The following is a 15775-nucleotide window of genomic DNA, read 5'->3' as shown; positions in this document are numbered from 1 at the left end:
ACATTTTGCTTCCATCATCTTGGATTTCATTGGCCTGATAGGCCCACAATAATGCTATGTTTTATGGTATGGAGAACCAAATAAATTGTCCATGACAGAAAGTGTTGAGGCATTGATATATTTTTGTATCCACGACCATTGGTTCTACACAAAAAATTCCAAGTTAAGCTTACAGTATAGAGATCAAAGCAAAACCATGGAACCACATTCAATTGGATTACATATGAAAGCCAAACATTGAAATGATAAGCGAAATGCCTATGTTGTTTCTCATGTGCAGCAGTGCAGGGAAAAACATTCTCGCTTTCGCCAGCAGTAGTTTAATAATGCTCATATTCAAGACTTATATTTTACCAATAACCATTTGAGAGAGATTAGGAAACGAAGAAAGTTGCTAGCTGAGTGAAGTAACAAAAATGTGGACTCCTAAGATCAGACGCGGAGTATAATCAACAAAAATAATAGTAGAATATTACATTTGACTTAAGAAAATTGGGTATTAATAACGGGTTAATTTATTTAAGTAGAGCTGGAGCAGAGCACAATCATATATAAGTTCTTAGAATCAAAATTACAGTACCTAACATTTAGGAATTTGTTCCTTCGTAATCATTTTCAAATAAATAATTCTGCCATCCTTCCATCTTTATAGAAAGAAGCAGGGAGATTAAAAAAAGAAAATATAAATAAGGAAAAAACAGATTAATAATACTCATATGAAACTCGAAGAATCCCACCTATAGCTCTCCTACAAAATGCCAGTAAGAGAAGATCGGCATACAACTTCTGAGAGATTTCGCCTCAGTAAGCAAAGACGTGTATAACAAATTTAATTCAAAAGCAAAAAAAAAAGGCTTTTGCTTGTGCGTCACCTCACCTTCCTCTGCCCTTTTGAACCTCCTCAACAATATCCCCGAAGGCTGTTAGGAGATGAACATAAATAAATAAAAATTAGACATTGAAAATCCCGCAAATCCTACAATTTCAAAGATCAATATTCAAACTGTGATACGCTCATACATGAGACATAGATCATTTTTTGGATAGCCTCTAAAATTGTCGATGGAGAAGTATATTCTAAATACTCTTGGTCAAAATAGAGAACAATGGGGCATAATGCTATGGAATATGAACTTACTTCTTTTGATATCCCCCGACATCATCCTTATTAGGGTCTATTTTCTATGGATTTTCTGTCACCCCACCCTATGCGGAAGCTTACCAGAAAACTGAAATCTGCATAGAAATTTATACAGAGGATCCATCCCATAAACCAAAAATAATTTTGAACTCTTGGCATGATATCAAGAACACAGGAAACACATGTAAGTGAAAGATCAAGCAAATGAAATACATCCATATTGTGGAAGCAACGATCCAATGAAATTAGCAAACCTTGCCGGACTGAGAGGATGAATCAGTGCACCTCATGTTCTTCCCTGCCCATAACTTATTCCACAAGTACTAAGGAAAAGAAAGGATAAAATGGCGAACATTTTTTTGTTCCTGCCAAGCATAAATAAATTGCTTGGCGAATGAAGTAGATAATTTTTTTTTTGGCTCAAGTTGTTTTTTCTTGCTTGTCAAACTTTAGCAATGGATTTTTTGTAGAAATCGCAGCATTTAGGTAGAGAATCAACTAAAAGATAAGATGTAAAGGAAACTTGTGCTCAATCTGTATACATCCATTACCATTATTTAAGGCTTTACTAAGCATGAAAGGTCGTCAAACATATCGTTACGTGCCCACATGTTCATGGCACTCTCCCAACAGACTATGTGGCCATAATATTACATTTGTGCCAACTTTGATCCTTCTAGTGACTGCTTTCTAAAGTGGAGTTACAGTAGCCCATGCAGTGGAAACTTGTAACAGTATTAATTTACCGGTTTTCAAGTAAAGGGATACAAAGTAAAAGTTTTAATGCGAATGAATTTAGAACTGGAGGACTATCCTGATGTTTTCAGTGTGAGTAAAGACTACTAATCACAAACAAATATTTTACTAAGTGCAGTACGCACAGTACTCTTGGCAGAAGGTGTACACACTGCTTTCAACATACACGCTGGATATTCACATAATGAACAGATCATTGTCTTGGCGATATGTTAACTTATCAATTATATCGTTTATTTGCGAGATTCCAAAACGATGGAATAGGTAAATTTATGATTACAGTGTCATGCCCACTCTAACCATACATGGTATAATTTCACTGAAGTTTGTTTGGTTTCACCAAATGAGAAACAAAGGATTCTTTCAGTGAAATGGAATAATTAGCTGATTTTCTATAGGGAAAAAATCCAACAAATCAAACAACTTCCGTAGATTTTTTTTCTAAAGATTTCAACCGTTCAAACTCTATAATAGAAATGTTTCATAGGAATCAAAGAGGCAATATAGTTAATTATTAGGTACTTGTGAGAAAATGTAATGCAGCCCTTGAAGCGATAGCCATGCACTTCTTAATTAATGTCTCAAACATGTCAAAGTTGTAAATCATGAACTAATTCAGGAAAATATTGAATATAACTTGCTTTTAAAATTTATACTTTACAAACAAAAAGTATTGTTAATTATAGATTCTCGGAAGAACTACATACTATAAGAGGTCTGCCAATGAGTCAATGTCTACGGACATGTGCTTAGAGGAATCCAATTCACTGGAGTTCTGAGAAGAGGAAACTTGTTTGCAAACTGATACAGACGGCATGCTGTAGTTTCTCGGTTTTGTATACTTTTACCTCTGCCTGGTACTGGATAAGTCAAGGAATTTGGTTTCAGATCTTTGACGCTCATGTGTTCCTGATATCACCAACTAAAATAAATATACATATGTTTGATTTTAGGTCTACCTAGACAACCTGTTCACGGGCATCTACTTCCACTTGAAACATCTTCCATCCATGCATGCAGCATCAAGTATCATCGGAATATATATAGATTGGATTAAGGCGGTAGAATACAAACCTTGGCCACTGCCCACTGGGATTAAAGGGTGATTGATGTAGTTCAGTAGTTGCAGACTACGCCCAAATTTGTAAAATCCTTGCCGCATCCATCCCTTACTGTAGTCTGTAGATGTTATTGGTCGCAGAAGCCAGGGCCAAGAGAGGGAGCCTGTCCCTTCGTGCGATCCTCACATGGTTGTGCTCTGCTTGTGCACACCATGGGCGCGCTCCTCGCTTTCCACGGGGAATCGCGCCTCTCCACCTCGGCATCTGCGCTCACGAACTCCACCTCGGCGCTCGCGTCCGCGCCCACAGGGCGCCTGCGCGCAGCAGCTTCCGGCCTTGGCGACGCCGTCACGGCCCTCAAGTGCGTCGCCGCGCTGAAGGATCTGCTCGCCCGCGGCGTCTTCGTCCTCCGTGACCATATTCTCGGCGCCCTCCTCCGGCACCCGGCCCGCTCGCACTCGTCGCCTTCCTGCTAGGCCATTCCTTGGATGCCGCCTCCTGGGTCGGGTTCTTCGTTGCGTTCCTCCCCGAGGTCCTCCCCCTCGCGAGTGCGGCTGAAGCTCTCATCCAGGTTACCTCGTCGCAGAGGGAGAAAAGGGTGGGAAATTAGCCGAGGCGGCGCGGCGATGTGCTGGTGGTGGGCTGTTGGATGGAGAGAAAAATCAGGGGCCAAAGTTCCCCACGGTGACTCCACCTCTGACCAGGCGTGGGGATTGAGGGCGGACAGTATCTCGGCCAGGAGGAGCTCCGAGAGGGAGGCCGATGAGATGGAGATCGACCAGGGACATGGAGGGGTTCGATGGAGGTGAGCAGGCGGCCGGAGAGCGAGTTGAGGCCTTGAGGGACGCGCACGTATCCATCTAGACTGTTCCGCAGTGGGTACTCATCGTTTTGACTACCAAATATGCTAGAAAAAAAGAAGGAGCCAGCCGAAGAGACATCGACGAAATCGATGGGTGTAACCAAAGGAAAGTAGTGATGCTAACCGGTAACCGGTAACCCTCTGGTCAAATAAAAAGCCAATCGATGGAGTACATCAATGTACTGACCAGTAAAGGTAACAACGTGTCATATAATCATTGGATAAACGAATGGATAATTAGCTCATGAACAGTACCCAAATCAATCTAGAGATGGTAAATTGATTGAACTTTATATAGTGTATAATTTCTCTCACAAAAGAGCTATAAATTTTTGTGAAGCCCATTTGAACTCGCCTCGGTTAGATATATTCTCGAGTTACACCTACACAATTAGGACTAGACTTCCAAATTTGAGATTGAAAACATCAAATGCATCTTAGTGGGATAAACTATATAGGTGTTATCGACGTCCATTTACTTTTGCAGTCTGGGACAAAATCAAGATTAGTCTAGGGCTCTGGGCACTCAGCCACAACAACCAGCCATGGCGTCTCACATCACAAATCTTTGGTGGGAGGACACTCTGCAACTACAAATCGACATATGAATGTTTGGAAGGAGATAAACCGAAGGATCTTTCACGGGAGTTCGGCAAACTTATACGAGAGTGGCCCACCTTATGCTCATACTTATCCGTCTTAGATTATCGAGTAGAAACCTTGGGAGTGGCATGCCGGAACAAAAGGTTCTCATGTCACCCCCTCTTCCACGATGCGTTTCCCCTCCCGCTGCCGCCCATTTCCCCACGCTGAGTTCTTCGAGCCGAGCCCCGAACGCGGCGGCCACTTCGCGGTACCCACCCTGCACGCAATGTGTCCAGCCTTTTGCTTCGGTAGGCGACAATTTCATAGTTTTTTCCTCCCTCGCCGCCGCTTGTTTGATTGATGATCTTTTATGTTGAATCGTAGACATGGACATCGAGTACGAGCTGATGATCCATCAATTGATGGAGGAGGGGGATGCCACTGACGCCGATGTTCAGGAGCACTTGTCGATCCTAACTTGTCTTCGACAAATGCAAGCCTCCGAGCAGAAGAAGGTTGGTCATGCTCTACATCGACTACCTTACCGACGATGCAACCTATAACACAAAGGATTTTCACAGACACTATAAAATGATCGATATTTGCGAAACAATGCCCTAGGTCAGATGAAGTCTCGCTTTATTTGACTGCACGAGAGCAAGAATATCGAGCGGGCATAGTGCTTGAGAAAATGTACCCACGAACTGACGAAGCACTTGCATTGTACGTACAGTAAACGCAGTAACGGTGTTATGGGCCGAATATGAGCTAAAGCGCAATAAATACTAAGGCCCATATGACGAGACCCGACCAAAACCCACCTGTCCCCGGCCCCCCGCACCACGAAATACTGCAACTGCAACGCTAGTCGTCGTCTCGGACAGACACAACGACCGCCGCACACCATAGACCACACCATCTCCTTCCTCCCGTCTCTCTCCGAGCCCGAAACCAAACCACGGGACCTTAGCTTAAAATCCGACCCTTAATCCCAGATCCAACGGCCCAGATCCCTCCTCCCGCATCGACCCGTCCACCCCCCACCCCTCTTCCCGCCCTCTTCCCATGTCGCCGGCGGCCGCCTCCGGCGAGGCGCCGCCGCCGCGCCCGCCGCGCGAGCTCTACACCATCCCGGCCTCCTCAAGTAAGCGCCCCTCTCCCCTCTCCTCCCCTCTCCTCCTCACCCTCCTAGGGTTACGCAGCGACCGGCAGGGAGCTTACCCGCCTCACCAATTGCGCGTCCTCTTCTCCGCAGGTTGGTTCCGCTGGGACGACATCCACGACACGGAGCGGCAGGCGCTGCCGGACTTCTTCGGCGGCGCGGGCGGCAGCGGCGTGGGCACGGCCTCGCGGAACCCGCGGATCTACCGCGAGTACCGCGACTACATCATCAGCAAGTACCGGGAGGACCCGGCGCGCCGCCTCACCTTCACCGAGGTGCGCAGGGCGCTCGTCGGCGACGCCTCGCTCCTCCGCAAGCTCTTCGGCTTCCTCGACTCCCACGGCCTCATCAACTTCTCCGCCGCCTCCCCCCGCCCCGCCGCGCCGCGGCCCGGGGTCGGGGCGGACGCCGTCTTAGAGCCGCCCCTGGGGCTGCAGGTCACGCCGCGCCCGCCGCCGTCCTTCCTGGAGGAGAGGCTCGGTGGAGGCGGGGAGGGCGTGTTCCGCTTGCCTCAGCTCACCTCCTACGGCGACGTGTTCGGGGAGTGGGCGCCTGGGAAGGGGCCTCTATGCGGCTTCTGCGGCCAGGAGTGCCTGGATGGGAAGGTGGAGACGTTGAAGGTACTGCGGAAATTTCATATTTTGTAGCACTATAATAAACTTGTGTTATGTCCTCAAGCTTTTATTTCATGAATTGAGTGATCTATATCTCCATATGCATAGTTTGCTCACGCTAAACCTGATTGTTCGCCACGTTGATTGCCGGCTTGTTGTCATACCAAAGCTCTAACGGTCCTTTTGTTAGTAGCCGCAGCTCCGACCGAAGGTCTAAAACCACGTTGTTAGAAGTGAGCCACCTGCGGAGCTTGCGCGCCTCGAACGCCGTTGGGTGAGCTCACAGGTGTGCGCCCTAGCCAACCGAGTACTGCTCGTTTCCCGCTCCAACGGAAGGTCTCTCATTCATAACATCTCACTCAAACACACTGGCTCTCTATACGCCGCTTCAATAGTAGACCGAGACACCATCAGTTGCTTCTTGCTCGTCTGAACTGAAGATACAAAGTTCCTTCCCACAAGGACATCCTTGACATTGATCTCCTAAGGCAATTGCCCAAATCAGCGTCGCAATTGCCATCAACATCCATATGATCATTTTTTTTGAACCGTAGGCCCTAACCGTGTTGAATGCCTCAGTAGTCGATGAGACGCTTACAGGTTTCCTCTCTCCGGATTGTGCGGGGAAGGTCAATAAATGACTCCAAGGGAATTAACAACCTTCCATGGCCAGCCAAGGCGAGTATTTATACTCCACCTCCCGAACTAGCCGTTGGAAGGCTTAATCAGTGAAGATGCCAACTGTCCGGTTCAACCGACGGTGAACCACCTGCCCAGCCAGCTTCAAACCCAGCAGGCAGAAAACTAGCTATTGGAGACCAAATCGGTGCAACCGACAACAGCATATTGGTTTAACCAATTTGGAGGCATGCTACACGGAAGGCGTTTTAATGCTGCCCGCAGAGCAGTGCAACCAGGTTTTCTCAGTGGTGCAACTACAATGGTTGAACCGAAACTGAGGTCTGAGGTACTGGTAACGGCCTAACAGGTAAATATGCTGACCTCAGTAGAGACCGAACAGGGTGTTTGGTTAGGCTTAATTTTTGTTTTTAGCTTTCGGTTTATAAGCCACAGAAGCACATAAATAGGTGCTTTTGATTTTGGTTTTTGGCTTATAACATCATCTAACAATATCCAGTCAAAAGCCAGAAGCCGCCAGCAAATTCCAGCCAAACAGCCCCAATAGATGAGGCACAGCGTTTCAGTTGTACACCCCCCTGGCCGAAACCCTCTACTCCCTTTGTCTTCAGGATAAAAATGCCTTAGTCGATTAACATAAGTAATTTTTGACACTCTCTAATCCGATGTCATTTGCCATCAATTCTATCTTCTGGTTCCACTCTACGCGAGGAACAATTGCATTGCCCCGACTTTGCAGTGAGAATGCGAACCAATTTCTCAAGCACCTTCTCAAGTCCTTGATTCCCCCCCACCCTAACGATTGTCCGATTCAACTGACGGTGAACCACCTGTACAACCGGCTTCAAACCCAACAAGCAGAAAACTAGCAATTGAAGACCAAATTCGTGCAATCGACAACAGCATGTTGGTTTAACCAATTTGGAGGTATGCTACACAGTAGGCGTATTAATCCTGCCCTCAGAGTGGTGCAACTGGATTTTCTCAGTGGTGCAACTACAATGGTTGAACCGACACTGAGGTCTGACCATCTGAGGTACTGGTATACCAAGTAAATATGCTGATCTCAACAGAGACCGAACTCGACAGATGAGGCACAACAGTTCAGTTGTCCTCCCCCTGGACGAAACCCTCTACCCCCTTTGTCCACAAGATAAACAATGCCTCCCTCGACTAAATTAAGAAATTTTGACACTCTCTACTCTGATGTCATTTGGCATCACTTCTATCTTCTGAATTCACTCGACGTGAGGAACAATTGCATTGCCTGAATTTGCAGTGAGATTTCGAACCAATTTCTCGAGCATCTTCTCAACTCCTTCACCCCCCCCACCCTAACGATTGTCCGATTCAACTGACGGTGAACCACCTGTACAACCGGCTTCAAACCCAACAAGCAGAAAACTAGCAATTGAAGACCAAATTCGTGCAATCGACAACAGCATGTTGGTTTAACCAATTTGGAGGTATGCTACACAGTAGGCGTATTAATCCTGCCCTCAGAGTGGTGCAACTGGATTTTCTCAGTGGTGCAACTACAATGGTTGAACCGACACTGAGGTCTGACCATCTGAGGTACTGGTATACCAAGTAAATATGCTGATCTCAACAGAGACCGAACTCGACAGATGAGGCACAACAGTTCAGTTGTCCTCCCCCTGGACGAAACCCTCTACCCCCTTTGTCCACAAGATAAACAATGCCTCCCTCGACTAAATTAAGAAATTTTGACACTCTCTACTCTGATGTCATTTGGCATCACTTCTATCTTCTGAATTCACTCGACGTGAGGAACAATTGCATTGCCTGAATTTGCAGTGAGATTTCGAACCAATTTCTCGAGCATCTTCTCAACTCCTTCACCCCCCCCACCCCACCCACATGCACCCTTCAATGCAGCAGGCACACACAGCTGTCACCGAAGCTTTTGATCGTTGAGTCTCCGCACGTCAGGGGCGAATCTAGGATGAAATTGTTGGCGGTGCCAAGCTTAAAAACTTCCCTATTGGGCTTTGCATTTAGCCATGATTAGTACTCATTATTAGCTACAAGAACTTCTATATTTTGGAGGGGTTGTGACGGCACCCCCGCTGGATATGCCACTGCTGTTCACCTCATGCTGCTGCCACCGACCACCACCCAGCCACCACTAAGCCTCACCTGTAGGCTGCAGCTCGCTATCTGCTCCGTTGAAATCAACATAGCCACCGAGCTGCTGCCGGCAACACCTAGAGTTTGGGATGTGATTGTAGATCTGATACCATGAAAAATTGTGTGGGGGAATTTTCTGATTGCTTCTCTGTGCTGTACATACATGGGCCACTGGACAGAACCACCTACACACAAACGCATATATTACAGCCCAATTACTATACAGTTCAATACCTTTTCTAGCACAGTGTCCTGCACTGCTCATTTAAGCTCTTCCGGAACCAACTGCAGCATAGCATTGTTTTTTCACTGGATACTTGCTGTCAAATGTTATTTATGGAATACATCCAAGTGCTGTATTTCTTTTTGTTAACAGAGGGCTGCGCTTAAATTGTCAGCTACAATTTGATTGAGTTGTGTATTTTATTATGCAGATGGCATCAAGCTATGCCGAAAAGAAAGGAAACTATGTGCTATCTAACTCTTCTGCATTTTCTTTTCAGGATGGTTTTAAAGTATGTTCAAAGTGTTGCAAAACCAATAGTGACAGTAAGGAGGAAGCAAATAAATTCTCTGATGTTAAACAGGAGAGCTCTGACAACCATGCTTCTAGTGCATGGACAGATGCAGAGACACTACTCCTTTTAGAAGGTGTCCTAAAACATGGAGATGACTGGGATCTCATTGCCCAGCATGTCCGCACAAAGAATAAATCGGAATGCATTGCTAGGCTTATTCAGTTGCCTTTTGGTGAACATATGCTGGGTACCATAAATGGTAAACCTGATAGTAGGTTCCAGGCGAACCAAACAACTGATGGCAAAACGAACCACTGCATTGTGAAGGAGGCTTCAAGTCAGTCGACCGAAGTGGTTGATGGCATGCAGATTGATGGAGAGGAAGATGGTGCTGATAAATTAGTTGAAGAACATCCTTCGAAGCGTCGACGTTTATGTTCTTCAATAGATGCCACTGGTTCATTAATGGAGCAGGTAATAAAGGAAATGAAACATATATGTAACTAATTTGTTAAGGTTGCTTAAAGATTTTTAGCAGATCACTGATATTTGGTAATACTACCTCAGTTAGCACTGCTGACTACAGCAGTGAGCCCAGATGTTGTCGCAGCAGCAGCTGCTGCATCAATTAAAGCATTGGGGGATGAAAACCCCCAAGCAAAGAAAGCTTTTCATCTCAGCGAGAAAGAATACCAAGGCAAATCATTCTCTTCTAACCGTGTCCAAGAGAGGTAAACATGTGCTGCGACTTGTTATTCTATTCAGCGTTGCTTCAATCTTTTTTTTTGGTTGTGGGGTGCTAATCAAGCATTCCGCTATGGCATTTTTTTTACAGTAATTGCAATGTTGGCGATCAGGAAGTGGAAATGCATGGAAAAACTGTTTCTGGTAGGCCAGTTTTTCTTGTCAGATTTTTGAGCTACTGTAAATATTTGATTCCTGGATACTAATCATAGGGGAGTTATTTCTATATCCGTTGACAAATGTTGATATTGTCCGATTTATTTCTGATGCATGTTAGGATTAGATTTGTATTGACCACCCCTAGCAAGTATAATATTGTAGTCAGCATGCCTGGCCTGAAGTTCACCAACTTATTAATTTTGAGTTAAATTGTAAAATGTCACATGCAGTGAAGGCTATCAAAGGGCTGGGTGGTGCTTTCACAGTTCCACTGACTTGATGGTGCTTCCGTGGCATGCAAAAATATACACCCCTGGCATTTTTTATGGGATGAAATCGATGAGCATGAATTTAGTCATGCCACCCGTTTCATCGCGCCTTTGAGAGGTCCCTTGTGTACATCACCTGGCACACTCCCTTACCACCTGTATTAACTGACGCAACATTTTAGGTTGAATTTTGGTTCACTAGATGAGGCTGGCCCCTAGTTTTCTTAGTTTGGTGAAGTATCTGAAAGCTGTAGACACACAGAATAATAATATTTGTATGCTTTGCTTGTTCATCACTAGTAGTTTGCCAGATTGGTGAACTGCAGGTTCTTGTTGGGGCTTGCGAGTTGTTATATTTCCATAAAATAAACAAATGGAGCTTCCAGCTTCATGTCCCTTACTAGTGTCGTTTGTCCATGACTGCGCTGCTCATCTCAAACTAATACCCATCATTCATGCCAGATAAGAAAATGGAAAAGAAGTTTGTTTCTACCGCATATCAAGTGAGGGCAGCTGTCGGGACAGCTGTTGGTGTAGCTGCTGCCCGTGCTAAGATGCTTGCGGACCAGGAAGAGCGAGAGATGGAGCTTCTAATGGCTTCCATAATCGAAACTCAGGTGAATTGTTGTTTTCCTCTTTTGCTGCTTAAATTTTGATTGAGTTTATAATGAGTTTCTAGTTCTAGGTGAAAGTTAGATGTGCGCTACATCGTAAATACCGTGACCAAGTTACTCAAGTTTGACAAGACTTTCCTTGTATTTCCTTAATCGCTGATGGTAGTTTGCTATCTATGTTATGTTTGTCAGCTAAGAAAGATCCAGTACAAGATCAAACACTTTGAGGAGCTAGAGCTGATCATGGATCAGGAGTACACCACAATACAGGAAATAAAGGAATCCCTCATCAAGGATTGGCTAAAGGTTCTCAAGCGAGCATTTGAGACTGGAGCGCCTATCCAGAGGGATGAAGTGCTCACAAAGCTGTTCCTTAGCAAGTCTGCTCCATAGCCAATCTGACTTGGAGTATTATCCCTCCTCCGATATGGCTCGCCCTCTGACTGTAGCCCCTGTAGGTAAAGCAGCATTCTGCGTGCAGGGGAGGGCGGGTCTGTAAAGGATTGTTGTGCTTGGGGCTGCCACAACCCCCTTATACCGCCATCGTGTAATTGCACAAGGCAGCAGCTTCGTTGTACCACCATCCTGCTAGGTTAGATAGCAAGAGTTGCTGATAGTCGGTCTGCTGTAACTGTTGACGTTTACTTGACTTCATTCTTTGGGATGCACAGATGTTTCGTCAGTTTAGGGGTGTCCGTATTGTCGACCCCGTCATGTAACTTGTATTGTTTGGTTGCAGAAATAGTTGCTGTACCTGTAAGTTTGCAATGCGAGCTTGAAGTAGACAATCAGTTTTGCGCTTTGGCTATTGTGTGATACTGTGAAGCTTGTTATAGCTACTTCAGGCGAACTTGACTGAGGTAAAAGCTTCAAGCTTGCCTGACACAAGCCAATCCTGTGGCGAGTTATTCTTAAGCAGGCCTGGCTCTGACGCCAATTTTGAGTTCGAAATTTGAAGGAGCAAAAAGAAAAAGTTGTTCATACACTGAACATACTGGTGTTGTGCGCTATGATTGCAGTGATAGTAGCATGAAATTAACTGTTAGAACTGGCCATATCAACTTTTCTTGGAGATGTTTGATGGAAAGCCAATGTTGGTTATAGCCGCTTCAGGCGAGCTCGACCAAGGTAGTCTAGCCTGACACAAGCCAAATCTTGTGATGAAACTTTCTTAAGCATGCTTGGTTTGTGACGCCAATTTTGCAAGCCTGGATTTCGAAATTCGAAGGGGACAAACAAAAGGTTCGTCAGGTACGTGAACAAAATGCAGAGATGGCTTTTAAACCGTCCAAATTTCGAATGGACGGAACAATAGAAGGTTAGAAAGCGTGCCAAAATGCGTTCCTGAAGCCAAAAACTGGACCTTCCCAAAACCGGAGGCAGGCAGAGGCAGGCAAAACCCTGGCTTCGCGGACCACCTCTCTTCTCCTCTCCGGCCTCCAGGCTCGCGGTTCGCGGACGACCTAATGGGGAAAAAGACCAAGGCCGCCGCCGCCGCCGCCGCTTCCGACTCGGGGGCGTCGAGCCCCCAGGGCTCCGTCGAGGGCGGCGGGGAGAAGGAGGGCAGCTTCCTGCTGGGGCAGCCGACCTGGAAGGACGCCGGCGGCGGGCGGTGGCGGTGCGCCGAGACGGGGCACGAGCTGCCGGAGCGGGAGAAGGGCGCGTACGCGCGGTCCCGCGCCTGCCGCCTCGCGCTCATCGACCACGGCGTCGCGCACAAGAAGCCGCCGCTCAACGCCTTCAAGCCCCACCCCGAGCACAAGTGCGTACTGCTCCTCTGCTCTCTAACATTCTTGCCCCATGCCATGCGTGTCCGTCCATCATAAATTGTCTCTTATTTCGTCTAGAATTATTATGGATTTGCTCATTTGCGCCCCTACCTATTAGTGCCCGTTCAAAAATGGATTCTAGGGTTCTAACTGCAACATAAATGTTCTGCGAAACAAGCATACATGTGCTTGTGATTGTGCTGTGCTCTAGCCGCTGCCTTTATATGGTGTGGCTCTGTCGAATTGAGTTCGGTTTTGTGCTGTAGGTCGAAGCTGGTATGCAACATTACTGGGGACACCATAAACAAGTCGGAGGAGCACATCTGGAAGCATGTAAATGGGAAGAGGTTTCTGAATAAACTAGGTAAGTTTTGTGCTGTGCTATCTGTAGTCCCAAGTGCTGTTGCCGCGAAATTGAATTATGCTGTTTTTCATGGTTTTCCGTACTGGTTGAGGAACCACGATGAATTTTCCCTACTGTTTACATACACCTGTCTGTTTTTCATGGTGCATTCTTGTATACCCACATGATCTATGATTGTGGATTAGCTGGTATTTTCCCCAAAACAATTTCCTATGGATTAATTGTGGATGGTTATATGAGTAGAATTATGTTATTCACCTTGCTTTGGAATCGCAGTGTGCACTTTGTTTCATCTGTCTTCTCTTTGTTCTGGAAATGCTTGGGAAGATACCTGCTTATTTAAATTCTTTCATTTTTCTTGTTATTGAAACTTTCATCTACACCGTAAACAATTGCTTTTAAGTCCTACATCTAACGCGACCATTCCTTCTGTAACAGAAAAACTTGAAGAAAAGTTGACATCAGGTGAGACAGCTGAAGTACAAGGTGAACAATCAAATGAAGTTGCAAAGAAGTCCAAGTCTAGCAAGAAGAAGGACAAGAAGAAAGCTGCTGTTGTCAACCCTTCTTTGCCACGAGAACCTGAACCAGAAATGGATGATTCAGATGATCCGGAATTTTGGGAGCCTCCTGTTGGATGTCGTTGGGACGATGATGATGGGAAAGACAGATGGGAATCCTCTCCGGGGAAGGATGATGCCGCAGAGGATGAAGGTGCATCTGGTAAGTGTCGGCTTTTATATCATGTGTAACTGTTTTGATTGTGCAAAGCTGAAATGCTCATAACTATAGTTTACAGCACATTTGGTAGATGTTGTTGCTCCATCACAATCAAATAATATTCGGTTCAAACCGTTGCTCTTATATCTTCTCTTTAGGTACTATATTAGAGATTTATCATTTCATCTATAGTGAGTAACGCATTTTGCAGAATTGTTTGGAGAAGCATAATTTGTCTACTCGGTAGTATTGTAAGCTTGTAGCCAATGGATAGGATGCACACATGTAGTGTTCAAGTACATGCAACAGCTAGAGTATGTGCAAGGATGGAAGTTGGGCGGGCTGGGCTGACCCATCCACTCATCCTAGTTTTTTATTCAGTGCTAATACAAGGGCAATATGCAGTAAGTGAACTACCAATTAAGTGGGCAGTAACTAACAATTCATGGTTCTAGAAAAATAACAATATAGAGAAATAGGCCGTTGGATTGGCCGATTTGCATTCCTTGCATTTCTGATTTAATAGTTCATTTTCTTTCACACTCATTTTTCTTGTCTAATAGGAAGTTGTTCTTGATGGCAGCATCTACACCTCTTTTTTAAAATGTTTTTGTCAAATATATATCTCCAAAAGAAGCTGAAGTATTACTATTAAAATTTATACTGTATTTGCCATTTTATTTGACCAATCTTTCTCTTCCCTGCTTGAGATATTTTGCTCTGTTATCACATGATCCTATTTGAAGCTCCTTTGTTTAATTTATATTGGGCACACAAAGAAGCACTTTCCTTAAGTTATGTACTATGCAAGATCTCATAGTTACATTGGGATCTGCTCAACACCATTTAGCAGCATTCCTAATGGACTTTTTATTAATTAAATAAAATAGTTTTTATGCGCAAAAAATCCAGCAATAAATATTGTGTCTGATCTGAAAAATAAATGTGATAGATGATGAGGATGATGATGATGATATGGCTGAGAAAGATGATGAAGTGTCGGAGGAACTGACTTCAAGGTATTCTCGAACATTTCTTCCAATCGAATAATGCATGGCACATTCACAAGGTGTAATATTTCCTTCCATTTTGTAGCAGGACAAAGCGATTGTCAGTAGAAGCTGTTGGACCAAGTAGTTTTGCTACAAGGAAGAAAAAGCCCCGAAGGGACGAGTAAAAGTTTGGTTCCTGAGTCAAATATTATGTTAGTTATGTTAGAACTTGTTACCCCTTTCTTCACCTGAAGAGACAAACTCCATCGTTTATTTGTTCTTCACGGGAGACTTGAGGTTGGCTAATCGATTGCCGATTTTGTATTATTTAACCTGTATTTCGTTAGTTTCTTCTGAATGCCAATCATTGTGCTGCTCGTTGCAACAAGATGTGCGATCCGGGGCTTGCCATACTTGTAACGACCATGTTTTGTTGCCTACCCTCTGTTACCATGCAACTATGACGTGAGATGGATATGAATTATTCATATTGACACTTTGACAGATTGTATCTGCACTTTCTAATATTGTATCCACGTTTTCTTTTTTTGAAACAAGGGCACACTTTATTCAAGCTTCAAACAGCGAAATATCGTTCGTTACATCACCTAAAACTATGGGAGGTGGATCACCATCTCAAGAGAAAAGACTATCA

The 15775-nt window shown here is 44.9% G+C and overlaps 2 protein-coding genes across 3 annotated transcripts; both read left to right on the top strand.

Moving 5' to 3' along the window:
* The first annotated feature begins 5350 nt into the window (after positions 1-5350).
* Positions 5351-12043, top strand: LOC124678643 (SWI/SNF complex subunit SWI3A homolog). The gene is made up of 7 exons (XM_047214505.1): positions 5351-5549; positions 5661-6187; positions 9475-9963; positions 10057-10220; positions 10325-10377; positions 11124-11278; positions 11468-12043. Exons 1-7 carry the CDS (start codon positions 5471-5473, stop codon positions 11666-11668), a joined length of 1668 nt encoding a protein of 555 aa, XP_047070461.1. The 5' UTR covers positions 5351-5470; the 3' UTR covers positions 11669-12043.
* Positions 12044-12741: 698 nt separating this feature from the next.
* On the top strand, positions 12742-15508 carry LOC124678644 (glutamic acid-rich protein-like). Of its 2 annotated transcripts, none has more exons than XM_047214507.1 (5): positions 12742-13037; positions 13311-13408; positions 13847-14131; positions 15081-15147; positions 15227-15508. In XM_047214507.1, the coding sequence occupies exons 1-5, from the start codon at positions 12742-12744 to the stop codon at positions 15303-15305; spliced, it is 825 nt and encodes a 274-aa protein (XP_047070463.1). In that variant the 3' UTR covers positions 15306-15508. The 2 variants fall into 2 exon arrangements, with proteins under 2 accessions (XP_047070463.1, XP_047070462.1); XM_047214506.1 differs by having other exon boundaries at positions 15224-15508.
* The last annotated feature ends 267 nt before the right edge of the window (positions 15509-15775 follow it).

Source organism: Lolium rigidum, chromosome 7, assembly GCF_022539505.1.
Source record: "Lolium rigidum isolate FL_2022 chromosome 7, APGP_CSIRO_Lrig_0.1, whole genome shotgun sequence".
NCBI classification, from domain to species: domain Eukaryota; kingdom Viridiplantae; phylum Streptophyta; class Magnoliopsida; order Poales; family Poaceae; genus Lolium; species Lolium rigidum.
Note: the sequence above shows the minus strand (reverse complement) of the source record. Positions and strands in the feature narration are given on the sequence as shown.